The sequence below is a fragment of the Actinia tenebrosa genome, unplaced genomic scaffold, assembly GCF_029948245.1.
Source record: "Actinia tenebrosa isolate PJP-AT-01 unplaced genomic scaffold, QUT_ActTen_1.0 PGA_scaffold17__23_contigs__length_9995812, whole genome shotgun sequence".
Taxonomy (NCBI): Eukaryota; Metazoa; Cnidaria; class Anthozoa; order Actiniaria; family Actiniidae; genus Actinia; species Actinia tenebrosa.
The window spans coordinates 7,943,172-7,970,000 of record NW_028292577.1 but is presented as its reverse complement, the minus strand read 5'-3'; the positions used below and the strand labels follow the sequence as shown (position 1 = coordinate 7,970,000).

At 38.4% G+C, this 26,829-nt stretch overlaps 5 protein-coding genes and 1 long non-coding RNA gene across 9 annotated transcripts; 2 read left to right on the top strand and 4 right to left on the bottom strand.

The window, feature by feature from the left end:
* Positions 1-859: 859 nt before the first annotated feature.
* LOC116291223 (uncharacterized) lies at positions 860-13,791 on the bottom strand. 3 transcript variants are annotated; one of them, XM_031698364.2, is made up of 21 exons: positions 13,561-13,791; positions 12,546-12,607; positions 12,267-12,372; positions 11,908-11,954; positions 11,496-11,774; positions 11,048-11,180; positions 10,583-10,645; positions 10,236-10,281; positions 8,458-8,531; positions 7,896-7,978; positions 7,410-7,525; positions 6,607-6,745; positions 6,356-6,456; positions 5,715-5,803; positions 5,162-5,198; positions 4,750-4,784; positions 4,579-4,661; positions 4,286-4,367; positions 3,973-4,010; positions 1,888-1,997; positions 860-1,163 (listed from the first exon to the last, which is right to left on the bottom strand). In XM_031698364.2, the coding sequence occupies exons 2-21, from the start codon at positions 12,603-12,605 to the stop codon at positions 1,073-1,075; spliced, it is 1,812 nt and encodes a 603-aa protein (XP_031554224.1). In that variant the 5' UTR covers positions 12,606-12,607; positions 13,561-13,791; the 3' UTR covers positions 860-1,072. The 3 variants fall into 3 exon arrangements, with proteins under 3 accessions (XP_031554224.1, XP_031554223.1, XP_031554225.1); XM_031698363.2 differs by lacking the exon at positions 13,561-13,791 and having other exon boundaries at positions 12,546-12,703; XM_031698365.2 differs by lacking the exon at positions 13,561-13,791 and having other exon boundaries at positions 11,762-11,774; positions 12,546-12,564.
* A 902-nt stretch (positions 13,792-14,693) lies between these two features.
* LOC116291170 (uncharacterized) lies at positions 14,694-16,784 on the bottom strand. Its single transcript, XM_089031687.1, has one exon. It carries the CDS (start codon positions 16,782-16,784, stop codon positions 14,694-14,696), a length of 2,091 nt encoding a protein of 696 aa, XP_088887813.1.
* On the bottom strand, positions 14,969-17,794 carry LOC148910409 (uncharacterized). 2 transcript variants are annotated; one of them, XM_089031750.1, is made up of 2 exons: positions 16,794-17,794; positions 14,969-15,069 (listed from the first exon to the last, which is right to left on the bottom strand). In XM_089031750.1, the coding sequence occupies exon 1, from the start codon at positions 17,732-17,734 to the stop codon at positions 16,808-16,810; it is 927 nt and encodes a 308-aa protein (XP_088887876.1). In that variant the 5' UTR covers positions 17,735-17,794; the 3' UTR covers positions 14,969-15,069; positions 16,794-16,807. The 2 variants fall into 2 exon arrangements, with proteins under 2 accessions (XP_088887876.1, XP_088887875.1); XM_089031749.1 differs by having other exon boundaries at positions 14,973-15,072.
* Positions 17,795-18,239: 445 nt separating this feature from the next.
* On the top strand, positions 18,240-21,786 carry LOC116291198 (uncharacterized). Its single transcript, XM_031698335.2, has 3 exons — positions 18,240-18,405; positions 20,471-21,088; positions 21,317-21,786. The coding sequence occupies exons 1-3, from the start codon at positions 18,339-18,341 to the stop codon at positions 21,775-21,777; spliced, it is 1,146 nt and encodes a 381-aa protein (XP_031554195.2). The 5' UTR covers positions 18,240-18,338; the 3' UTR covers positions 21,778-21,786.
* Positions 21,787-21,972: 186 nt separating this feature from the next.
* Positions 21,973-22,877, bottom strand: LOC148910408 (uncharacterized). The gene is made up of 2 exons (XR_016120070.1): positions 22,763-22,877; positions 21,973-22,348 (listed from the first exon to the last, which is right to left on the bottom strand). It is a non-coding gene; the product is annotated as an uncharacterized LOC148910408 (long non-coding RNA).
* On the top strand, positions 22,274-26,747 carry LOC116291197 (uncharacterized). Its single transcript, XM_089031771.1, has 8 exons — positions 22,274-22,316; positions 23,215-23,548; positions 23,883-23,969; positions 24,406-24,471; positions 25,265-25,345; positions 25,803-25,841; positions 26,060-26,131; positions 26,423-26,747. Exons 2-8 carry the CDS (start codon positions 23,355-23,357, stop codon positions 26,445-26,447), a joined length of 564 nt encoding a protein of 187 aa, XP_088887897.1. The 5' UTR covers positions 22,274-22,316; positions 23,215-23,354; the 3' UTR covers positions 26,448-26,747.
* Positions 26,748-26,829: the final 82 nt, after the last annotated feature.

Sequence of the window (26,829 nt, the reverse complement as noted above, 5' to 3'; positions counted from 1 at the left end):
CGTAGCGTTATTATAAAAACTGTCCTTTCTTCGCCTTTCTTTTTAGTTATGAACGGGAAATCGTTCATTTGCCAAAATACGATTCCTGCACGTAAATACTCAAAGTATTTCTTTACTTTTAGATCATCTATGGTGTTTCTGATTTTTGGAAATAAATTAGATTAGTGTTGGTCTTAATTCAGCAGCAATAAGTTCATCAAAATTCTTTTTTTTTTTTCATTGAAAGGGGGATTAGCTCAAATGGTAGAGCGTTCGCTTAGCATGTGAGAGGTACCGGGATCGATACCCGGATTCTCCAAAAATGTTTTTTGTTCATTCTTCTTTAAAACACAGCACAGCTTTATGTGTATTAACGAGAGAAAACGAACTAGTTATTTTCTCTTGATACTAACTTATGAAAGTCTCAAAATTATAAATTATAAGTTTTCGTTGAAGTCGTATCTATATTAATGCGTCTTCTCGTGCGCAACCTTTAAGCAAAAACAAATGTTACTCTAGGGAATGACATGTTGGCTAAAGTGGGGGAAACATTACATCCAAGTTAAATAGGTCTATTGATCAAGCCCACCCAAAGAAAGACACGTCTTTGGGGAAGATAAATATTCCCGCACATTTTACCATGGGAAATAAGCTGTCAAGTCTCGGGAATATCAATCGTTGACGCTCGGAATGCACTCGGCCGTTCGCAAATTTGATTCACGGAGAAAAAAAAGCCCGACGTCGATCTGCAGTCGGTTAGGTCTCAGTAGGTAATTGCTGTTTTGGACAGTTGTTACTCACACGATTGGACAGCTCAACCGGATGTCACTTTTGAGTTTTGAGCAATCGATTACATCTACAAATAATTGTTTATCAATAATTTGTTTGAAAGATTCTGTGATTTTAATATGCAGCCCGTAAAGTCCTCCACTGGTCATTAATGTAAAGCGCATTGAGACGTTGCATAAATGCTCTATACAAGAACCTCCCATTATTATTATCATTATTATTTTATTAACAATAAAGTAACTAGGAAATGACAAGTAGTTTGTAGCTTGGATGTAGTCTTGGATATAAAATGTACATGGCAAGATTAAGTAAATTTCATAAAACAAAGGCCTTTCTTTGCTTCTTGTACAGCTTTACGTAGTTCTTCTGTCCTTGGACTAGGATCTCTTTGTAATCTGTAAAAGAATAACAGATAAAATAATAAACACGGAGAAACACTCAGGATCAATAAAATTCAATATGGCGGCTCTTCCAGCAACGACTTCGTTATGACGCCTTGCTAAATGTCGAACGTTGGACGGAAAACGCCTCACGTCGGACTGCAGTTTGAGGTTTGCGGAACCTAGCAAGAACGTCGTGCTAAAGGTCTCTAATATCAATGATTGACGGTAGCACACTCCACTCTAACGTCTGTGGTCTCGGGTTTGATTCATGGACTTGGTATCATATGTGAGTAGATCTCTCCCTTCATTCGATTGGTTTTGTTCCCTCCCCACAAAACCTAACAGGCTAAATTGCAATTCGATCTTTAAAATAATGTCGTTTCCTGACTTAGATCAGCCCAGAGGTTGTTTCAGGGTATGATCTGTGAGTTAGGCATGCCCTGACTTTGATCAGCCCAGAGGTTGTTTCAGGGTATGATCTGTGAGTTAGCCATGCCCTGACTTTGATCAGTCCAGAGGTTGTTTCAGGGTATGATCTGTGAGTTAGCCATGCCCTGACTTTGATCAGTCCAGAGGTTGGTTCAGGGTTGAGTCTGTAAGTTAGCCATGCCCTGACTTTGATCAGCCTAGAGGTTGTTTCAGGGCTCCATTTGCCGTTAGTTAGCAGTGAACTGACTTTGATCAGCACAGAGTTTAAGGTTTCAATAAAATTTGACTTTTTTCAATATAACCTTACCTTATAATTTCCCTGATGTCACCACAGCCCATAATAACCAATGTTAAACAGTCGTCTGGTATATCTTGATATATCTCACGAACTCTGGTGTCCAGTTCCTTCAACACTTCCTGGTAAAACAAAAGAAAATTGAGTTGGAATATTCTCTGTCCTATTCTCCTTTCTCCATTTCTCATTACTTTTACTTCCTCTGGTTTATTCCATCCCAGTAGTTCACGCTTTGCTTCCCTTTTATTCACTTTTATTATTAGAACATTTAAGCTTGGGCATCGTGTTTTCCTATTTCAGCCCACGTGTCATTCCCTAGACAACAAGATTCTTTGTTTGAGTTGTCATGCTTACGATTAAGAGAGGATGTCAGCAAAAATCGAACATACGCCGGCAACAGTCGAAAAATCGAATTTGCTCATATTTTAGTATTAGGAAGACCTTGATGCGATATAAACCGTGGTATACTTCATTTGCCAAAATATCGCTTTATTTCCGAGAAAAACGAGGAAAACCAATTTGTGCATAATTGACCCTCTGAGAGAGCCAAAATATCATCCAACTTCGAGTGCCTCGCGTGCCTTGACAAAAATATGTATGGACTTGAGTATTGAAAAACTTTTTTTAACATTGTCTTGGCTTTAAATCTGTGAAATTTTATTATTTTCCAATAAATCTATGTTGGCGAAAAATTTTTTATTACCAAGTTACTTTGATAAGTCATCAAATATAAAGAACTTTCAAAAAATATTTAAACCATGTGCTATATAAAATAAAAGGTCGATATTTAGAATTTGAGAAGTTAAAACAATGTTCTAATCGTGAGTAAAGTGATTGTTTTGGGTATTTTGATCTGCGACGAGTAATAAGGGTTTAAAGTTGGAGAAAATTGCTCTACTTTACGAATACGTTTAATGGTGACTGTTCTAAAAATCGTTTATCAGCCAGCGATATACGGATTTTACTTTCATATTTTATTTTTTTAAAGCGTAATGATTGATAATGACTGTATATTAATATCCTTTATGGTCCAATAAAGCCTACTTCTAAAGAAGCTAGAACGTATAAGGATATTTTCAGGAGAATTCGTCTTTGTCAATACGAACGTGACATGTAAAGGTGTGACGCGGTAGCATCAAAGGCCACACCCACTTCTTTTAGAATGCCGCGCGTTCACGAACTTTGGGTAACGCAACGCTGTTGTTGTTAGTAAAAGCACTTGACTCTGAAAAAATGCTCCTTTATTGTGGATAATTTTAATTTTATTAATCCATCTTTTCAAACTATGTAGTTTTATAGTATTTCAAGCTAGTAGTTTGCATTTTTTTAAATATTTTGCTCTTTAAGGAAATATTTTAAATTTATTTGATCGTACCAAACGGCCGCTTTTTCTTCGAAATTTCTCCAATTTTAAATCTCCATTACTCGTCGCAGAACAAAATACCCAAAACAATCACTTTACTCACGATTAGAACATTGTTTTAACTTCTCAAATTCTAAATATCGACCTTTTATTTTATATAGCACATGGTTTAAATATTTTTTGAAAGTTCTTTATATTTGATGACTTATCAAAGTAACTTGGTAATAAAAAATTTTTCGCCAACATAGATTTATTGGAAAATAATAAAATTTCACAGATTTAAAGCCAAGACAATGTTAAAAAAAGTTTTTCAATACTCAAGTCCATACATATTTTTGTCAAGGCACGCGAGGCACTCGAAGTTGGATGATATTTTGGCTCTCTCAGAGGGTCAATTATGCACAAATTGGTTTTCCTCGTTTTTCTCGGAAATAAAGCCATATTTCTAAAAACGAAGCATACCACGATTTGTTTTGGCTATATGTCTACCTTATACTTGAATATAAGCGAAATCGATTTTTTGACTGTTGCCAGAAAATTTCGATTTTGTTTGATTTTTGCTGACATCTACTCTTAATGTCTCTTCTCATTTGCAACCGTTAAACAAAGAAGTGATACTCTACAGAATGACATGTGGTCTGAAATGGGAGAACATTAATTGAGCGTAAACAACAAGATTGCCTTTACGAGACCTCAACCACCCCTAGATCCATCACTGCAAATCTTCGTCCTACCTCTTTCTGTTCTTCATTCATTGCTTTGTCTTTGAGCCCTAAGGAAGAGAACAACAAGATCAAGAACTGATAAAAGAAGAGTAAATATTTAACACACTAACGACCTACTGAACGGTGAATTTTGTTTCAGTCAATCACAGCGCGTTTAGCTGTCTTGCCGCCGGCCCTCATTCCCAGGCTACTGTGACCCAACTTTTTCGTATTTTTTGTCTTCTTTGACGAAAATATAAAGACGTGTCAGATACGTGTGGACGGGACAAACAGATGTCTTGGCTGTTCTACAAATAACATATTCAGTGATGACAAACATTACGTTCATAGAAATGTTGTACAGCTTGAAGATGGATCCAGGTGAAGTCAGATGAATTGATGAGATTTGCTGCCTTTAAAACAATCTAAATGAGGAAGAAAGAGAAAATTAAGTTCGCATGAAGAATATTAACAAAAACATTGTTTTTGGCCTCAAATATTGTCTGTCCTAAGCCGATGTTTTCTGTGCATTTGCGAGTTCTGCTCTTAAACTAAATCCCGCGGGAATCCCGCCTCGATGTAGATATGCGCAGAAAGTGTGCGCGCTGAAATTAATAGCTACCGTCCTTAACTCACCTCACTATCCGAGGTACACGGCACAACATTGTGTCCTCCTGATCTGCACAAATTAGCTATGTATGGATAATCTAGCATTGAACCTAAATTGGAATTTAAGAAATAGCTAAATCAATTCATGGAATATCGGATACATTTGTAAGGAGAGAAAACACATTTGCATATTCTTACATGTTTTCTTTTCACTGTCCATTTTGTCAAACAATCTAGAAATAGGAAAAAAAGGATTTCGTTCAATATTGCAATTCTTAGTAAGTTTTTCTGTTTTAAAACGCATGGTTTTTTAAGAGGCATGACCGTTTCAGCTATGCTTGTGACAGCCTTCATCGGAATTACGATTTTTAAAAGGTGATTATTATTCGATGATAAGGCTAACTGAAGCCTGTACAGGGATTAAAATAACGGCCGGACATCAGACAATGTCCGTCCAGAACTGTAACATGTCTGGTCAAATTTTTGCCTTGCTGGTCATTGTGACCAGTATTGTTGAGCTAGAAATGAGGTATGACTGAGCTAAAGTTAGTTTGGCCTGTGATCATGACCAGCGACTGATCGGCCGTTATTTTAACACATCTTTACTTACCCTTCTGATGCATTCCCTGCCAAACCAAAAGTTGGACCTATGAAAAGCAAAGTATTAATTATCATTCTGTCAAAATATTACATAGTTTTTGACGGCCACAGGTTTGTTAGTATTTTTATACTAATACGTGCCACCCTCGTTAAATAAAGTATTCATTATTACTATTACAGTGGCGTTTTGTCCTCTTGAACCCTGGATATTTTGAAGTACCCCCTTTACTTGTACTTGAGAACGCATTCCATTAGCCTGCGCAGCCTCCCCAGCCCCCTCCCCCCGGGACTTTTGACTCGTAACCAATCTTCCTCGACCAATCGACACGGACAGACAGACCGGACAGTGACCAAGGGAAATAGAGGGACTTAGCTCGCAGTCTAGCATCCCATGGACTTATACCCCAACATTTATTTTACTCTCTATATCTTGAACTCTGTTACTTCAAACCCTTTCCCTGAGCCAGGAGGTTTGAGGTAATGGAACTCCACTCTAGAAAAATATACGCGTCAAGAAATGCTTGAAAATTAATATTTCAAACCGAATTTCCAAACTACACTACCTTCCCGAAATTTTAGTTTGACAAGTTCCATACAAGTCTTGGCATCTTCTATTGAACAGTGACCATCTGAGCCTTTCTGAATTTTTTTCCTAAAATGATGAGAGATAAGCAGTTGGATATATCATGTCAATATGATCAAGATCAGTGCATCTTACTATTTTAAAGAGCCAAGATAAGTAATGTCTGTCCTATGCCATTAATGGATTGGGGGGGGGGGGGGTGTAAGGTGTATATAGAGTACACAAGTTAATAGTATACAGCTCTAAATCATTGTTGGTGTGATATCTAATAACCAACCTACCAAGAACCTACCAACACCCTACCAACACTTTACCAACACCCTACCAACATCCTACTAAATCCTACCAAACAACCCACCAACACCCTACTACCACCTTACCAACAACCTACTAACAACCTAAAAAATAACCTACCAACACAATACGAACACCCTACCAACATTCTATCAACACCCTACCAATAAACTGCCAATGTATACCCTACCTTCATCCTACTATTAAAGAACCAACAGCCTATCCACATTACAATATTGTTTTGTAATATATTACCAGTAAGTCATTACAATTTTGTATTTCCTTCTGACACCCTCATTTTTGCTCAAGACACTGCACAGTACTTACTGGAGATAAAATTCAGCTAAGAACTTAAGTGATGGTTTGAAATATCCTCCCCTCTTGTCCTTGTATGCAACGGCTGTGTCAATGACTTTGTTGTGGTACATCTGTGACAGAAAAAATTTATAGGATCTTAAGTATCTGTTCCAAGGAAGATACAGTAGTGGGTACTTCTACAATGTTGATTAATCCACTCTTGCAAATGTTACAAACCTTAAAGCCCTACCCCTGTATAATATAACAGTTGCAAGACCTACCTTGAGAGCATTAAGATCACAATCTAAAGAGTGTCCTGCCAGGATTGCACCAGTTGGTAGTAAGGCTGTTACTTGTTTCTGAACATCTTGTAAAGTCACAGTAACCCCTTCAAGAATTTCTGCTGTTATTCCACTGTACCTTAGATAAAAACAATCCAAACTCTCATTATACTTCTAACCTCATTTACTCTAACCATACACCTCTGTGCTGATCAAAGTCAGGTGAGGGGAGTTCACAGATTAAATTGAAATTTAGCTTGTTAGGTTTTGCAGAGGGAGTATAACTGGAGAATCAGGAAAACCATCAAATTAAGGGGAAAACCCAACAAACATGTGTGATACTGAGTCCAGGAATCAGACCTCAGACCCCAGACATGAGAGGCGACTGCACTAATACTTTATTATTACCCCTGATTGATATTAGCTGACCACTTATCTGGTTTTCCTCTCTTTGCAAAAATTAACTTCTAAATTCCAATAGACCTCTTTACCTTGGCCAAAATGTTCTCCCATTTCATACCATGTGCCATTCTCTTGAGAAAAAGATTCTTTGTTTGTCAATGAGTTGTATCCATAGTCATGTGTCTTCTTACTTGCAACCGTTAAACAAAAAATGGTACTCTAGGGAATGGTACGTGGTCTGAAATGGGCAAAACATTATGCCCAAGATAGAAGAGGTCTTTTTGATCTAGAAAGGGCCACAAGCTTGCGAATAATTTTTGATTTTATTTTGTCCTCCCCAAAAAAAAACATTTTGGACTACATGTAGTCATTATGAATATAGTTATGTGTGGTGAGCATACTTAGTCTTGTAGTCCAGTATTGGCCTGCCTGGTTTAACGAGAGTGTCATATAACATGTTCATCGACTCATCTACTATTGATATCCTGGTTAATTCATGGCCTTCTGATGTTACACACTGAAAAATAAAAGCATAATAAATGTTGTTAAGGACCTTTATCACACCATGTTTAATCCCATGAGAATAAAAGCCTTTGCTTAACCATGTGTAACCTCATCCTGAAGCACTTGAATGTGAGGCAATTTATTGTTCCAGCCAACATAGATGCTACATGATAAAGGCCCATTATTGAATGAGTACATCACAGTTTATATGTCTAAACTCCCTTTTTATGCAAAGAGGATTTATCCAATCCTAGGTTCATTTTTTAAATTATCCATGAGTTTTTAAACTAAAAATTCTTTAAGGGGAAAAAAAAAAAATTAAATCATGAAGATAAATATTAAAATTATCAAAATGATTTAAGTTAAAGAAACTACTGACATACCATTTCACAATCCACAGCAAAAACAGGCTGTTCCTCTGAGTTACCATTAGTAGGAGAGTCGCGAGTGATGCATGGGAGAAAACCTGAGTGAGTATATCAAATGCAATGAGCAAAACGTTTTAGTACAAAAGCTTTTCATCAGGTCTGGCAAATGCATAGAGTGATGACTTCAGATTGTTACCATGGCAGCAGGTTACTATGGCAACATCTGGTTCATAGATGTGGGGAAGGGCAAGGAAAATTTGGCATATCCACTTTTTTAAGTACAAGTATAAATCTATAGTATTATCGATCTTTCATACATTGTATCCCCCTCCACTTTCAGAGGTCAAATCTTGGACAAAATAGTTGAGGATTTTGGAGTTCAAAAGGTAAGTTCCCTTACAATGAGCAACTTCCCTCCAAAACAATGTTGGTTGACGACAGCCTTTTTTTAGATCATGTTTTATGACCAAAGTTTTATTTTTTTATGACATGATTGAAAATTCTTATTACTCTTTTTGTCCAAGATTGGGTGCTTGCTTGTCCCTGTATTACATATACTGTTGTTATCATGACTTACCATCTTCATCATTAGCTGCCTCATCATAACATCTCACAGGATATTTGTTGGATTTTAGTTGATCTTTAGTTAAAGGGGGACTAGCACGAAATTTGGTCAATTTTAAACGCCAATTTCTTCACCCCAGGTGGTGATATATAACCTGATTTTTCTTATTTCACGGAAATTTCGTCCATTTAGGAAGAAAACGGTTAAATTTTCGACTTAAAACTCATGAAAAATCGCTGGTCGCCATTGCTTCGTTGTCGCCTGCCGAGTCCGCAAGTTTGCGTCAGCGGTTTCTTCTTGTGACGTCACTTACTCAACAAGCGTCTTGTAAACTAGTAAAATTAAGTAGGTACCATGGCGGATGAGAGCTATTCTTGGAGTTCTTCCAACGTTTCTGAGAGTTCTGGCTCAGACCTAGAAGAATTATCTATTTCCACTGGTGCTGAAGACTTTGAGCCGATGGCTACTCAAGAAGAAAGCCTGAAATATCAACGTGAAGTAGCCGTAGAAGAAGAGCAACTTACTATGTTGAACAAACGCTTTGAAGAAGAGGTGGAAGTTCGCTGAATCATCGTATTTTCAGTCGTATCTCCAGTCGCATTATCAATCGTATTTGAATCATCGTTCGTTAATTGATAATTATATAATTGTTTACCCATACCCGTTCATATTGTGTTTTTGCGATGACTTACTATTTCAATGTACCGTCTAATTCAAGCAAATCAGAACATATCTTATTTGATAGATTTTCGCACGTTACTGTGAGCTGTGAGTTGAAATAAGTGACTTTTGTTTCGGTAAACACCACAAAAAAAGCCACATTGTTTTAAAGCATTTTGCTTTTAATTTACGGACTTGGCTTGCAATCCATTGATTGAAATATTACGACTCATTGATCAATAAACAATGCATAATGTTGGCGCAATCTGGTCGCTTTAATATAATATGTCGGCGCGCCGCGAAAAGTTTCACTCAGATGAATATAAAGGTATTAAAAAGCAAGCAAGAGTATGCTGATCCTATGAAGTTATGATAGTAATTGCAATTTTGAATTCTCACCACTACCTACCTAAAATCTTAAGAGTATTATAATTTTTTTGGCTAAAGCGTAAAGAAGTTTAGGCTGATCACCTTTCGGCGGCTTCTGTCACTGATAAGTTCGTCCTGACTGTTGATTTCGGGCTTCCAAAGGGTTGGTACAGATCCCGGCTTTAGTATTCTCTTTGAGCCTTCCACATGCACTGCTCTTTCAAAGCAGCTATCCTCAAAATGCTCAGAGCTCACAGTGAAACGATTTTCAGGCTCGAAGTTAAGGCGATGCAACGTGACAAAACGCTTCCACTTCGCGTGTTCCTGCTTGTGAATCGGCGAAGAATGCACTGAAATGCCATTTTTTTGGATCAGATTTATTACTGCATCCCTGAACCACACAACAATTAGATGGCAATCTTAATAGCTTTCAATTTTTGAGGAAATAAATACAGATAAAGCTCCGAATTACCGGCGCGCTACCCGTACTTCCTAGTCTTCCTTAGAAAAGTTCTCACGTTGATTTGTTTGGGTTGAGTAAGTGACGTCATATGCGCTCGACCCAGTTTCCCCCGAGTGAACAGACAAGCGACAACTGATTAATGGCGGCCAAGAAGAAAAACGAAAATTTAACGAATTTCTTGCGGTAATATGTAAAAAAAATGCTAAGGGTATATTTATGTAAGTAATATTGATCATAACAGCGACTTTTTGAAGAGTTTTGAAAATTTGACCAATTTTCGTGCTAGTCCCCCTTTAAAAGGAAAACAGATTTGTCTACTGGTACTGCTGGTAAATCTTTGTCACCTAAAAAAGTAATGGTTCAGCTGGTTTAGCTTTTTAGGCTCAGATAACTGGTTATATGCAATGTTGCATGCAACAGTAAAATAACAATAGCCAGTGATATCTTCACATGTGAAGATATTATATGATATCTTTACATGTAAAAAATAACACTATTGGTAAGAATTCTTAGGAATAGCATTAAATAGTAAAAAAACACCAAAATTGTATATAAATTGTATCCACACCCAACCATCCACCTATTGTCACCCTACTGATAAACTGTTAATGCACCGAGTGTATTAAAATGTTTTGCAAGTCAAACCTCTTGAGGGATAAGATTCTTTGTTTGAGCTGCATCCATCTTCATGAATCTTCTCAAGTGTTTCTGATAAAAGAAGTGTATGTATCATCATCATGATGCTCATCATCATCAATCATCATCATCATGCTCATCATCATCAATCATCATCATCATGCTCATCATCATCAATCATCAATCATCATCATCACCATCAATCATCACCATCATCACCATCATCATCCATCACATCATCATCATGCTCATCAGTAATAAAAATAATAATAACAATAAAAATAATAACAATATTATCAAAAACAATAATAATGATAATAAGTTCTTACATAATGCATCAAACAAAAGTCTAGATGTTTTCTACAATTAATTTCAACATTATACATTTACCTAATAGAATACAAAACAATACAACTAGTGTTGAAATCTTTAGTCTTACAAAAGTTGCATATGATATTTATGATATGACTATACCATTATCGTTGATTTTATCTCGTGATTTTTTCATTTTCTTTTTTAACTGTGACTTTGACAAGGGAACCGAAAGAAGCGTCTCATGAGCATGTTGAAAGGTGAAATCTGTTCCTGACGCATTTGTTGGAACAACCTATAAATCACAGATTAATGCATTAATATAACTAAATAAAGCATTTGCTTAAGTTGAGGTTGAAGTGCGCAGCTTCTTGAAGGCAGGGCTTAAAATAACGGTGGGTCAGTTGCTGGTCATGATCACCAGCCAAGTTAATTTTAGCTCAGTCATACCCTGTTTCTGGCTCAATGTTACTGGTCAAATTGACCAGCAAGGCAAAGATTCTACTGGATAAGTTCAAATTCTGGGTGGGCATTGTTCAACAACAGGCTGTTACAGTATTTTAAGCCCTAGAAGGAATAATCTATGATAGGCATGTATTGTTATACTCACAGTAGAAGTTAACTCCTTGGTTATAAAAGGAAAGCTTGTTACATGTTGTGCAAAGTCATTTTCCCCAACACTTCTCAACAGTATCACTACAACTTTCTTGATTTTCTTCCGATTTCCAACCTGACACCAACTCAATTGCTCATGGCTGGTCTTTCTCAACATACAATATAATATCAGTTCTTGGATATCTCTCAGCTTCAAGCGTTCACCTAGTTTTTTATTGTGTTTGAAGTGTTGCCTTAGCAGCAGAGTAAAAAAAGGCTTACTTTTTCCATGGCCCTGTAACAATAAGAGGAATAGTAAGTCTGTATTACGAAGGGGGTTTCCATCAATAAGTTTGCCTTTCAGTTTGTCTTTTATTGCCATTTTATTTACAATTCACAATTTATACACAAATACAGTGGTAGTGTACCTCTTTGCCTGATTTGCTCTTTTTCTTCTTTTTTGAAGATATTTGACCTAGTAAATCACACAAAACTTGAGCTTAAAAACCGCATTTAAAAAAATAATTTATAGTAAAGAACATAAATTTATCTACTAGCCTCCATACATGTAGGCTATTATTGTAGTGCTACAGAGAGGGACAAGGAGATAAGGTTGGTGAGAGCATAGTTATTTAACTTTGGTGAGAGGAGAATTAAGGGATAGGACTTGTTAAAGGATGAGTCTTTAATCATTTCCCTTCCCTTCCATGATTCAAATCCCCTTCTGCACTTTAATGCAAGCTAAGAAGATTATTACTGACTACAAAAAATACTTTACGATATTTACCATTTATTTTCCCATCTTGATAACAGCTACCATCTCCAATATCATTATCATCTTCCACAGATTCTAACTTTCTCTTGTTATTCTTGTATTTCCCCTTTTGCTTTTTCTATGAAAATAGAGCAAAAATTTTCAAAAAGAATCCCAGAAGTGACGGGAAAAATTCCAGTGAAAATTTATTAAGGAGACCTGCTCTTTTAGAATAATCTTACTATGCAAAGTTTCTTGCAAGACTTGTGCACAGTTTTTTCAGGTCCGGTTCTTTTATACTTCCATACTTACCCTCTCTCTCTTGTCTGAACTCTCAACAGAACTATCTGCATTCAATTCTTGCATTTCCATGTCTATAATGAATTAAATATCAGCCTTTTTAGTTTTAAAGCGACTCAACTCAAAAGTGACCTCGTCCGCCATGTTGTTCTCGGTCAATAAGACTGGGTACTGCTGACACAGGTAACCCATGAGACTAGACTTTAGACTTGCAGTAAACCGAAAGGGTACCTGCGGTTCCCACAGCTCCTCCGCCTATGGACCGACCTATAATCCCGTACATTGCTTACGGCATAACGATGAATCGGATGCCCATCGGATGCCTTGGACATATTTTTTGCGTACGGTAAAATTACGGTCATAAGCACGGAACTTGATCCTTCCAGTTTAATATAAGCCCCATGCCCCGGTTATAAGCCCACCTCTGGTATTGCGCTCTGTTCATGACGTGATTACACATAGGAGATTAGATTAGAAAAGTAAAAGAAAGAAAACGCCTTTTCCTCTTCATCCTAAACCCTCCAGTTACCTGAAGTCTGACACGCAACGTTTCCCTCCCCACGTGGCGAGGGAAATGTTGCATGACAGACACTAAGTACGTCTGCGTAGGCTTCTAGAGTTGCACCGAATTGCAATTATTAGAGAGAAGAGGTTAGATGGAGTAGTTTGTTTGCCTGGTAGAAGGATAGTAGGTTATTGTTCGGATCTTGATTCTTAACAGTGGATTGAATAGCCGCTCGTTTCATGATTCAAGGGTGGAGTGGGCGTTGACAAGTCAGCTCTCATCTGCAAGTTGTGCCGGATTGACTTATCAGTTTGTCAAACTAAATCTTTGGGAAATGCCTATTTTTAATTTCCAGTATTTTATCGGCATTATTACTTTATTCAAGCAGAATACTATTGCAAAGCTAAGCGCAAAGCTATTTTTCTAAGTGTTTTTAGATATCGTAAATCTTAGTCGAGCTTGAAATCATGCGGTACAGAACTTCAAGTGTGTAATATAATTGAAAAATTAAACGAGCCTTACCTGTAAGGTGAAGTTTGATTGTGATTCTACCAAATCCAAGGTGACGCGCTGAGGGTTAACATGAGATGCACACGTGCTGCCGTGGATGCTCAGAGTTTTAAATGTTGTGGACACGATATAGAGAAAAAACGGGTAAAAAGCACGGGTGGGAAAACAGAATAACTGTAAGGGAGGGCATGTTAACCCTCAGCGCGTCACCTTGGATTTGGTAGAATCACAATCAAACTTCACCTTACAGGTAAGGCTCGTTTAATTTTTCAATTCTACCAAATCACGGTGACGTCACTTCCGGTTAACATGAGACTTTAAAGCAATTATTGTGGACACAACCACTATTGACAAACAAAACAAAACTTTATTATGACAATAACAATTTATCTTAATACCGCTGCAGCAAAATCAGTAAGCACAGGTTTATTATAGAATGTCTGGAAAGTTGAAACTTGAGACCATCCTATGTGCTTCAATATTTCATCAGTTGGAATCATCTGGCTTGCTTTGGATGTAGCAGCTGCTCTGGTGCTGTGAGCCTTGAACTTTGTTGTATCAACACCACTTGCTTGGAGGACAGTTTTAATCCATCGACCTATAGTACTAGTACTAACCGGTCGATAAGGCTTCACGTAGGATATGAGCAGTCGTGAATTGCCTTCATTACGTACACTCTTTGTCACTTCAAGATAGTGTCGAAGAGTGGAATAAACACAGAGTTCCTGTTTAATGTACTTCTTAACAATAAACGATGCAAAAATCTTTCCCGGTCTGTCTTGCTTGACATGATCCCGTATGTAGAACAAATAATAATCCGCATTCTCTTTCATATCATCAATATCGAGAAATGATAATGTCTGACATCTTTGTCCAGATGTGAGTGCTAGCAAAATAACTAATTTGAATGTTAGTTCCTTTAATGAAAGTTTCTCCAACGGCGACATCCCAAGTCTCCTGATAACGAGGAGTAGGTTTGACAAAATTAAACACTCCCTTCAAATAGCGTACAACAAAGGGGTGATCAGTAATTGTGTAGTGAGTACCAGGAAATTCAAATCCCATTAAATAGTTCGACAAAGCCGAACGTGCTGTATTAATTGTGGAATAGGATAGCTCTTTGATGTGTAAACTGTGCAGAAACTCTAAAACATCATTGATATTTGGGCGCAATGAATCAACTTTCCTCTGTAGACAAAATTCACCCCACCTCCTGATGTGAACATTATATTGCTTCTGTGTACTTGGCCCCCATGAGGACATGAGGACATTGGTAATGTCCTCAGAAATGCTGCATTCAATGAACTGTTGCCTGATACCTTGCATGCCATGAGTTGCAGTTTGCGGCTCAGCGGATGAACATCTCCGTGAACTGGATGGCAAAGCACTTTCCTGGTGACAAGGAACATTCTGGGCCGATGGATCAGGAGACTTAGAAGCCTTGTAAACCAAGCTTGCGTGGTCCACAGAGGTACTATGATGGTCACTGTTGCTTGTTCCAAAAATATTTTTTGGAGACATCTACTGATTAAACAGAATGGTGGAAACATATAACTGTTAGTGAACTGGGACCAATTCACAGTGAAAGCATCAACATAGGTTGCACAGGGATCTTGTTTCCAAGAAACATAGGTATTCGTTTGATGGTTGATTCGACTGGCAAACAGATCAATCTCAGGGACCCCATACAACCCACAGATTCTGTCAAATAGAATAGGATTCAGCTTCCATTCTATCCCATCCTCAAAATGGCGCGACAGTGAGTCTGCAATGGCATTCAGCTGCCTCGGCTGATGAGCCGCTGAGAGCCAGAGGTGCCAACTGATGGCCCATAACCAAATGTCCTTAGCAATCTGAGTGCATTCCTTACTCTTACAACCTCCCATAGCATTAATATAGGACACTGTGGTAGTATTGTCAGATAAGATCCTAATGTGTTGGTTGGATACTGATTCAAAAAGGGACATGAGCCCCAGTTTAACTGCGAGCATCTCCAGGACATTGATATGATATTTCCTCTCCACTTGGGACCATAGACCTTGGGTTTGACTTTGGGAAGTCCAAGCACCCCAACCCACAGAAGATGCGTCAGACGTAAGAATCATGGTTGGGATACCATGCACAATGTTTCTCCTTGCAGCAGGGAGGGAACTGACCCACCATTCTAATTCTTGGAGACTTTCCCTGGAAAGGGACATTTTCTCATCAAAATCCCCTTGGGTAGCTTTTAGGGACACATCTTTGTCCCATTCTAAATTTCTATAATACAGCGGGCCAAACTCCACCCCAGAAAATGTTGATACCAAAGTTCCTATCAATGATGCAACTTCCCGAATGGTATATGCCTGTCCACATAAATACTTCTGACACATAAGGACAATTTTCTCAATCTTCCTTGGGGTCAAACAAACTGTCATGGTGTCAGAATTTAACACGAAACCCAAAAACTCTAATGACTGTGTAGGATTGAATATAGACTTGGTTGGGTGAATGACAAAACCTAGACGAGTAAACAGCTGAGCTGCATGTATGGTAGCCTCACGACAGGCATCTTCAGTATCGTCCGTGAAGAAAGAGTCATCAAGATATCCCAGGCAATTATGTCCATATTGAGTTCGTAAAGTGGAAAAAACAGGTTTGAGGACCTTCGTAAAAATACGTGGACTACTTGTCAACCCCATTGGTAGGGCCCGAAATCGAAACAGGTATCCCCTCCATGCAAACTTGAGAAACATTCTATAGGCAGGAGATATTGGTATGGAGTAATAAGCATCTCGCAGGTCGATTGAAGACATAAAACACCCAGGCTTCATTAATTTGATTGCAGACTCAAGCGTGTCCATTTTAAACTTACGGTAAGTCACTGATTGGTTAAGGGACTTTAAATTGAAAATCATTCTGTAGACCCCAGGTTCCTTCTTAGGTATTAGAAATATAGGTGAAATAATCTCCCCACGTTCTGACTGACATCGTTCAATAATTTGCTTTTCCAAAAAGGTGTCAATCTCTCTGTCAACAGCTTGTTGTTCTGTCAATGTGAATTTGAATTCTGGGTGTAAGGAACTTGAAGAGCCATTTGATGGCATAGGAATGCAATCAAACTCAAGTTCACAATTAGACACACATTGTAAGACAAAGGGGTCCAAGGTAATTGTTTTCCCTTCCTCTAAACAGTGTTGTAATTGGCCAGCTCTAAATGGTGTCTCTGACCCAATAATAGCATGAATTTGAGTCATGTAACTAACCTGAGCTCTGGAAATTATTGACGAGACTCTTTGTCGGTCTGAGTGCGTAGTCTGGCTCCTCCCCTCCTGCGGTAGGAGCCTCTCTCTCCTAAAAAAGACCTTGAGCCATAAGCTCTGCCATCTCTTGAAAATGAAGAGGATCTTTGCCGGCTTTGGCTGTTGTAGGGGTGATAACCTTTACGACTGCCTCTCTTGGATGACATTTTCTTTGAAAGCTTGTTTGCCTTATTTACCTCGTCAATTTCTTTTCCAATGTCATCCCCAAACAGCTGATCTGTAATCGGCGTAGTAGGGTTGCAAAGCGAAGCAAACTGCGAATTCAATTCAGGCCTTAAGGACTCCCGCCAGCGAAGGTTCAGTTCTCGATTACCTGCCAAGGCAAGGACTAAAGAGTGTGCAAGAACAGACTTCATCTCTCCTGTTGCCTTCTCGCAGGCAGACATCATGGCATACATGGCAGTAATAAAATACTGTTGAGACTTTTGAAAAGCCCTATCTGTGGCTTTGGTATTCTGGCTTAACTGATTCCAAACAGCTCTATTGACTTTGGGCGAGACCAGCAATTTGCAATTTTCTGGTCGAAGATATTTTGACATCAAATCGTCGAGTTTTGACTTGGGTAGCTTTTCTTTAACCAGTTCCTCCACCATGGTGGCTAATTTAGAATCAACGGCTGGCCCAGTCTTATCTGATGTAGAGAATTCATCTGCAAGATTGTCGAAACCAGAAGTGGTATTACCCACATAATCGTCGAGGTTATTGACTTGTGACGAATCCCTGTCCTTTTCTCCTGAGGAAACGCTGTGTTCAGAATCTGAGTCGTCAACAGGTCCAAGCTGCTCCTGAATCTGATTAGTGATCTCCTGTTTGAATGTGTTGAACATTCCCAACATCTCATCTTTCCAAGATGGCGGAGGTGAACCCCTCGTGTCGTCCGCCATGAAATAAATTTACTGGAAAATAAACCAGTAGGGAGCAACCATTAGTTTATTCCAGCAAAATAATGAATATTCCGCAGAACTATGGTTGCAACTCGGGAAACTATAACTTTCTTTCCCAAAAACCGCCTAGGATGCATAAATTTCGGCGGTGTAAGTGAGGCATGAAGCACTCGACTTACAAGCAGATTCGCTTGGACGGAGTTTGCATCATAAATATGACTTGAAAAATCTAAAACGAAAGAAGATAAAAGAAGATAAAGTAAAAATATCCCAAATTAAACTTCTTACCTAATGAATGAAGTGAAAAATATTATCGATAAAGTCTCCACAACTTCGAAGGATTCGAAGAGATCCGAACTCCACGGCTAAGCTTTGTGTACTGAGCATCCACGGCAGCACGTGTGCATCTCATGTTAACCAAAAGTGACGTCACCGTGATTTGGTAGAATGCACACGCGATTGTTTTTATAATTTATTTATTAAAACCCCATTACTTGGGGTTGGCAGTTATATGTCTAACCGACTAACGGGTTTCGCTAATTTTCTTCTTCTCTAGTCACTATAGTTTCTGAAACAGTTTCTCGGTGCTACGGAGTGTTTCAGGATGAGAAAAATGATAGCCGTAACATTTTACGTGTTGTTTTTGACTTCTATCGTGGCCTTTGTTGAAGGTAAGTGTTCTAGTATTCACCTCTTGTGTGACTTTGAAAATAATACGCAAGCTAGAGCTAGACGGGATTCGATCTGACTTCTAGCGAAATGATAGTAAATGTATATGGATATAAAACACTTGGCAAAAGTTTTACTTTTAAACGATAGAATCATTATATATAGAGTTAAGGCATTTTTCAAACCCGTGAAATAAAATCTACTCGGGAATCTGCGAGTCAAATAGACACAAAAGAAAACAATGGAACTGGGGCTATTTATTAGTTAATTAATGTATTAGTCAAACATCTATTTCACTCTTCACTCTACTCCGGCTTTCTCTTGTTCATTTTTAAAACCCTTGCCTAAAACTCTAAAATCTATGCCGGCTAAAATTAATATAAATGTACTATAATCGATAGTCCCATGCAGAATAAATATTACAAAACCTAATTCAAAAGATAACAATTTGATAAACTCATAGTTAGCTATGATAAACTTAAACAATTATTTATTTGTAATCAAGCTTAAAGTGCTACTACGACGAAAATCGCTCAAACTTGGATTCAGCTGAAACTTCCTAAATATACTCTTTAAAGGTCCAATAATCACTGTATGAAGTGTTTTCTCGATATTCAGTACGAAAGTATGATATTTTTACGATTATTTTTTGGAGTCTGTGACGTCATACACTCAACATCGAACATCGCTCCATACATTTTTTTGTAGTTTATGATCAAAATATCAGTAGTAAAGGGAGAAAGAAATACCCAAACTCCCCAAAATATAAATTATAGTCACAAGTAATGTAAAATAAGCACATTAGCCACCCTTTGGGCTTCATAGGAATAAAATAAATTAAGGATTTATATACAAAGAAATGTATGGAGCGATGTTCGATGTTGAGTGTATGACGTCACAGACTCCAAAAAATAATCGTAAAAATATCATACTTTCGTCCTGAATATCGAGAAAACACTTCATACAGTGATTATTGGACCTTTAAAGAGTATATTTAGGAAGTTTCAGCTGAATCCAAGTTTGAGCGATTTTCGTCGTAGTAGCACTTTAAGATAACAGTTAATTGATTGATTATGAATGCTACACAGTCGAAATAATTTTGTTTTAAAAATAATCCATTCATATCTACGATAGTATCTGTTAGAACGTGTTCCGGAAGCGATGATTCATCAGCGATCCATACATCCTAATTCGTGGACAACTTTTGGTATAAGTAGGAAATCAATTGGTTAAATTGGTAATTTCTAAGATAATTTCGAGATAGGTCAACTGGACATTGAGACAATTTTTGGGGCGTCTTCCAAGTTCCACTTGGGTTTTCCCTAAGGCGGGCCAGACGGGTAGAGCTAGGAGGAGTAGGGGGTATATAGGGTAGTGGGATTTTTAGGAGGGTTGATACTCCCGAACCCCGATCAAAATGTTGTGAATTAAATTTTCCAGGGTAACAGGTAGATAACACGGGGGAGAGGGGAGGAGGTGGAGTGGGGTTTGTGGGGGGGGGGGGGGGGGGGAGATATCCTCTGCACTTCTCCCTTAGATCAGCTCCTGAATGCTTAACCTCACATAGATCTAAAACGTTTTCTATCCGAGATCAATGCTAAAATGAGCGATCTGAGACTAAACTTGTGCTGTTTCGTTTCCAGCGAAAAAAATGAAGGATCACATTTCTTACTCAAATATATATATATTGTGAATATATTACACTATCTGCAGCGTGCTACTCGCTCTCAGCTTTCCCAATCTCGTACCCAGAGCGAAATAGCAGGGGCGTAGGCAGGATTTTCGAAGGGCAGGGGGTGGGGGACAGAAATTCAAATTCCGCCATTTTGTTTGGGTCCCTGAAACGCCGAACCAAAAAGAGCCGACATTGCGGTTTACGTTTTTATATTTCAAAACTTAGCAAAGCAAATGAAAATTATCGTATAAATACTAAAAAGTTGCCACTTTGTTAACAAGAAGGAGGGTCATGCATGGCCTCCTCCTCCCCCCCCCCCCCCCCCCCTTCCCTACTGCCTTGAATAGGTGTATATAACAACTGACATGGTATTTGTACTATTGATACTAAAGGTGAAAATAACCTTCGATGGCCAGAAGGAAAGTACGGTCTACCAAACACTATATATGGCTGTCCGATGGCTGATGGTTTTGTCTGGGCAACAGGAAACATCACACAGGCCCTGGATCCAAACAGCAAAACATCAAACTCATTTCACCTAAAAGCAAGAGTTAATAAGAAAGGAGTTCAGCGATCATTTTGCATCAAGGATACTGATCCTCTGGATCCCGCACGAACCGCATGGCCCGCAGGACGTTATTGCATTTACAGAAAAGGAGGAAAGTGTCCTGCTGGGCTTAAAGCAGGATCTTTGATATGGAATAACCGCATGGATTTTTCATACACAAAAAGTAGTGGCGTCGTTCCAGATGGACGTTCCACTTTTTCGAATACGCTGATTCATTTTTGCTGCGCCGTAAATGGGGACAAAAATACCCCTATACCACTCCCCCTCGAATCACCATTCTTTTTACTGGCCTTTCTATCTAGTGCGTGTCAAGAAGTACGTGGAGCTTTACATAGGGCTGAGTTTATATACTACAACACTGATGGACAAAACTCACTCAACCCACCCTACCCGTATGGGGCAGGTATCTACAGCATGAATATTACCTATTGTTACTATCAAGGTAAGGGCGTGTACCGTTTTGACTTTCTCCATAATACATATGCATTGGGGTTTTTTATTGTAGGACTGTCCAAGATGGTGGATGGGACCTGTTTGCAATTTTACCACGTGTCATTCTAACAGGGAATGGGGGGGGGGGGGGGGGGGGAAGGGGGGTAGGAATACTGATTCTCTGAACCACGCGCCCTGGGTCTATTAATGTATCATTGTTCTGTCTTGGTTTCTTTAGCCTGCAGGAGTAATCTAACAGCTCTTAACGGAACCATTATGTCACCTTTCTATCCATCCAACTATCCAAGCAATGCAGACTGTCGATGGAAGGTCGAGGTACCAGTTGGTTACGTAATAACGTTAGAGTTCGAGGATGTCGACATGGAACCCTCCGCCTCCTGCATGAAGGACTGGGTACGAGTATCCACAGGAAGCCCAGGAGCCGTTTCTTCGAAATACTGTGCAAGGGGGAATTATCCAATAATGGAGACAAGAAGTAATGTTGTTGTCTTAGACTTTCATTCTGATGAAGTGACTTCTTTAAATAAAGGGTTTAGAATCTACTATCATGCTAAGAAAATTCCAGGTAACTATGATATTACAAGAATGCGTTTGAAGGGAGGGAGGATGGATGGATGGATATGGGTGGAAGGATGTATGGAAAAAATTAAGGAAGGAAGGAGGAAAGAGAGATATTAAAGGCTGAAGGAATGAAATTTTGCCCTGAGATATAAATAACAATGAAACAACCGCCATGTTGGTTGATGGCTGAAAATAGAAGCTAACGAGGAATGCTTTGTCATCATCAAACAACGTCATGGCAGCTATGACGTAACATGCACATGCTCTATTCCTTTTTGTGACAGAGTCAAAAGACACTATTTTGGACAGTAATTATTTAGACATAAATCTATATTTTTAATTAGGAATGCCTCGTGTACACATAGGAATGTAATTCTTTAGTTAACTGTTTGCGTGGAAAATGCGTAAGCAAGAAATAATTTCCGTACGTAATTACATTACAGTGAGTCATGCCTAGGTTTGGCGCTTGTTTACGTAAGTTCGTGTTTGGGACATCCTGTTTGCGCCTAGGGCGTGCAACATTGCATAGGATGTGTAAGGTCTTAAGAATGCAGGTTTTTCCATAAAAATAGGCCCAAACTAAGCTTAAATCAGTGTAGTAAAAGTTCTTGAAGACGTTGCACATATCAAGACAAGGAATTCTCTACGATGTAAAGGTATGAATCTTTGAAGCCTTTTACACTTATACCTAGGATAGATTTAGGACAAATCTATGTTAATATCGTTAACTAGTCGTTATATTTTATAGTTTAGATTTTCTACATATTTGTTAAGCATTCGTTTCATGTTGTAGTAATTCTAGTCGCATTAGCGCGTAATTTAGTACAAAGTTATTCACGCAGTAGTAATTTAGTAATCACGCTGAGTGTATCTTGTCTTTTAAACTCTTTAAGACGTTTACTATAGGATCGCTACCGCCTTACTCGCTTGTTTAACCTTTTTACTACGATAAATAGCCTTAACTGCGGGATAAAAGACCTTTTCTTTCCAACCTTTAATTTGTTCGCTACTTAAACTCTACACTCAAGGTCATTGTCGCGACCGCGTGTTCAGTAAACCGTGTAATTCTTAGTTTGTCATAAACAAAGGTTAAAATACTTACCTAAAGCCATAGTTAACCTCTAGTCAATTTTTCCTATTGCTTTTTCCATTGGTTTAGTTCATTTTAAACGGTTTACCGACTTGTACATTAAACTTTGCAACCTAGTAATTTTCACTCGCGTATTGTAAACACTGCTAATCAGTATGCAATATTCAAATTACCTGTGACGTAATTTACGTATTTCCGTTTCTATTTATATCTAGCAAAACTGTATTTTATTCATAACTTTTTAGCTATTTAGATAAGCTACAAATTTATTTTATCTCATTGTAAATATTTTTCTTGTTTTCATTAGAGATATCCTGTAATCTCGTTCCCGTTTTTTTTTCATGTATTGTAAAGTTGTGTGAATTTTTCAATAAATTCTTTTGTCAAAACCACTTGCAATCTGATTCATAGCTGAGCGCCTTGCCGCCGGTTACATTTTACAACAGTTTCTATGACAACAACAGGCCAGCCAACGGTCACCACGACAACCACCACTTCCGAAACTATTTCACCAACAAATGTTCCAAGTATACCCTCACAGACAACAACAGAACCCAAGCCAGACAAGAGTAATCAGTCAACTAGTTCAAAACGACCTGCTGTGATGACAACAGAAGGCAGCGAAGGCCAGGGCACTAGACCTTTGACTGACATGTCTCGATCCAGTTCACCCGCAACTCCTGCTATCCGTGGTGCACGTAAAGAGGACTCGGCACAACGTGTGTGGGTTATTCCTGCAGTTGTCGGCTTGTCCATGCTGTGCTTGACAGCTCTAGTGGTGCTCCTGTATTTCAAATGGTAAGAAATGCTGTTAAGTAATGCATTAATTCTGTGGCTTTGTATTAACGATAGATGTACTTGTATCTCGGGAGATGAGGGTTTAGTTACCACAATGATAGATAGATAAATTGTTTTTCTTTAACTTCTACACCTTGCCGTCGTCTTGAGACTGAATTATGTGCATGACTAATAAGAATAATAGTAACTAAATAGCTAATTTTAACTGATTATATTCATAATTACGATGTGGATCATAGATAGATTTTTTTTTCTTTTCCCTTTTTTGCTTGTTTTGTTTTGTTTTGTTTATTATTTTTTTTACTAATTTACATTATCGCATTTTTCCTTCCAGCTTAAAGAAGAGAAATACCGTAGCACGCCGCCATTCCACGGTGAAGTACAACAGAAGGTGCAGCTACGTTGATATGGAGGTTGAAAGGTTTGCCACCTAGACTGGTCATATAGTGAAAAGCCTACGCGCATGCGGCGCAGATCCAGAGTCATCTCTATTCACTCCCTAGGGTGTGGGGGGAGGGGTGATGACAGGTGCTGTAGGGAATAGATTGGATACGTTTGTACTCAGATGTATGAAGGTTTAGAGGATAACTTCCTGGGTTTGTTTGGTTCTGTCTGTTCATTTTTTTTTTTTTCTTCTGTCTCTGAGTCCTTTACCTCTTTTCATGTCTTTCTTTATTTAAATCTTTCCCTCCGTATCCTTTTCCTTTTTGTGCGCACTCGCTCTCAACACAACCCTATCTTTACATTTAAATCTCCCCTAACCTAACCAACACTATCACATCATGTTCCAAATCAATATTTTTTGTTTACTAAATTTTCCATAGTAAGTCACTTACTCAGTCATACTTACTCATTAGTGATGCAGCTTTTGGCATCAGAAGCAACCCGACTGGAGCACCAATAGTATACGACAACTACCCAGGGTAAGCCTTACATAGCTTTAAATACCCGTAATAAACATCACTGATAGTCTGAGGAAGGGGCAAAGGGCGCACCTTCGAGCGCTTTTTACACGAGTCCCTGGCTAGGGAGAATTGTGCAACCACTCCCTGAAGTCCTCCCCGCTATGGAAGTAATATAATTGATTAACTTACCCTTTTTTAAAGTGCACATGAACCCTTCGACAATACTTTCAGTACTGATTCTGCATAAAGTAAATAGTTGATTGGTAAAATATTTCTTGATTTGAGTGATGCGTCTTTAAGTTATGAAGGTTTATACTTCCAATATGTTAATGATGATGACGTCAGGTAAGGTATTTGAGTGTTTTTGTTGTAACTAGTAATACTAAATGCTGGCCATTTTGAAAATAAAAATTGTAAATAGCTTTCATGTAAACCATGAGTAAAATAATGATGCTTTTTAAATACTGTTTCTATGAACCAGTTCGATTTTGTATATTTGATTAAGCCTTAATAGACGTCACACTCATTAGCATATTGGAAGTATAAACCTTCATAACTTAGAAACGCATCACTCAAATCAAGAAATATTTTACCATTCAACTATTTACTTCGTGTAGAATCAGTACTGAAAGTATTGTCGAAGGGTTCATGTGCACTTTAACTACTACTGCGCCACCCTTTATTTCCAATTAAGCGGTTGTGAAAGTGGTGAATAAGAGCTTAAATAAAGCTATAATTGATTACATGAAGGTATCATTAATTGTCCTAGTCACTTAATACTTCTTCTTTTGGCCGTTATTTCATCTATTAGTGATGACAGCGGATATTCGGAGGCAAAACCGAGAGAGCCGATCCAAGGACCGGTATATGAAGAAATAAAAGACCCAACTAAGTAGGTATATATATGGATTAAAACACCTCAAGGCTTCCCTGCATCTTATTTATGGGCGAATATATGATTATGTAATGTGAAGGGGTGGAGTCTACCGTATACAACTCCGTCGGTCACGTGTACACCCGACGTTATCACTGGCGGTTAAAAATAGATCGCCCATCAAGCCCCAAGCACCCCGTTGTATACGCTTATGGTATTCTCCAGCCAAGCCAAGAATCAGTACGATATCGATCTGGCTTAAGTGGAGCTTAGTCAAGTTTTGGATATCAGGATCTATCTATCTTGAATAGACTTCGCTCCCACCCAACCATTTAGTCTTCTATGCAGCCGCTATATGTGTCGTCACGCAACGCTCACTCCTTTAACGACACGACGCACGACACTAATGGCTGCGTAGGAGACTACCAACTATTATGATATAACAGTATCTAACTGATTGTCTATAATAATATAGCTGCAGTGAAAAAAGCCAAAGGAACAATGTTTATGAAAGGTAAAATTGAAAAATGATGACTTAGAAATCCTAAAACTAAAGCAACACACTGACCAATCACAATGACCAATACATTGACCAATCACAACACACTAACCAATCACAGTGACCAATACATTGACCAATCACAGTAATCAATGTGTTTTCCTTCAGTCCAGTACAAGTTTCATAAAACTAAAACAAGTTATTCGATTTTTTTTTTTCGGTTTTACCCATAGCATGGCAACCATGAACGATTACGAGACCCCCCAACGAACGTCAAGAGCATGCGCAGCTCACGTTTACGAAAGGTTGGCTATTCAATATGCCTCTTTACCTTGGGCGTAAAGTTTTTTTCATTTCAGACCACCTGTCATTCCCTAGAGTATCATTTCTTTGTTTAATGAATGCGCATGGGAAACACATGAATATGGATACAACTCGAACAAAGAACCTTATTCTCAAGATCGAGAATGACATATGGTCTGAAATGGGAAAACATCATATCCAAGGTATATTAAATAGATCGATTTGAGAAAATACGCTTTCTCTGCAGTTGTTTTTTACACACTTATCTTAATTACCTATTTGTTTTTTATCAGCGCTACACTTCCTCTCAAGAGGTGAATGTGAACTATTCGTCGCGATTTGTGCGTTCAGACTTGTCAGTTGTATTCACCGCCACAGGATAAGCAAGTGTCCAATTTTAAATGCCTTTTCCATCGACCAAGTAGCAGCTGTTTCATGGTCAAAAACTAAACCTCAACGGATAACACAGACCTACAGTCTTGATTATTTACGGTATCATGCGAAAACTGAATTCACTAGTTGATTTATCATACATTTTATAAATTGAAAATAACAATATTATGATTCCGAAACTGAAGCAGAGTGTTTTATACTCTGTCCAGATGATCTTGATGTAAACTTGACGTAATAAACCTTACGGAAGGAGAAGGAGGGGGGGGGGGGGGGGGGGGGGGGGAGAGAATGGGGGATTTACGTCTAT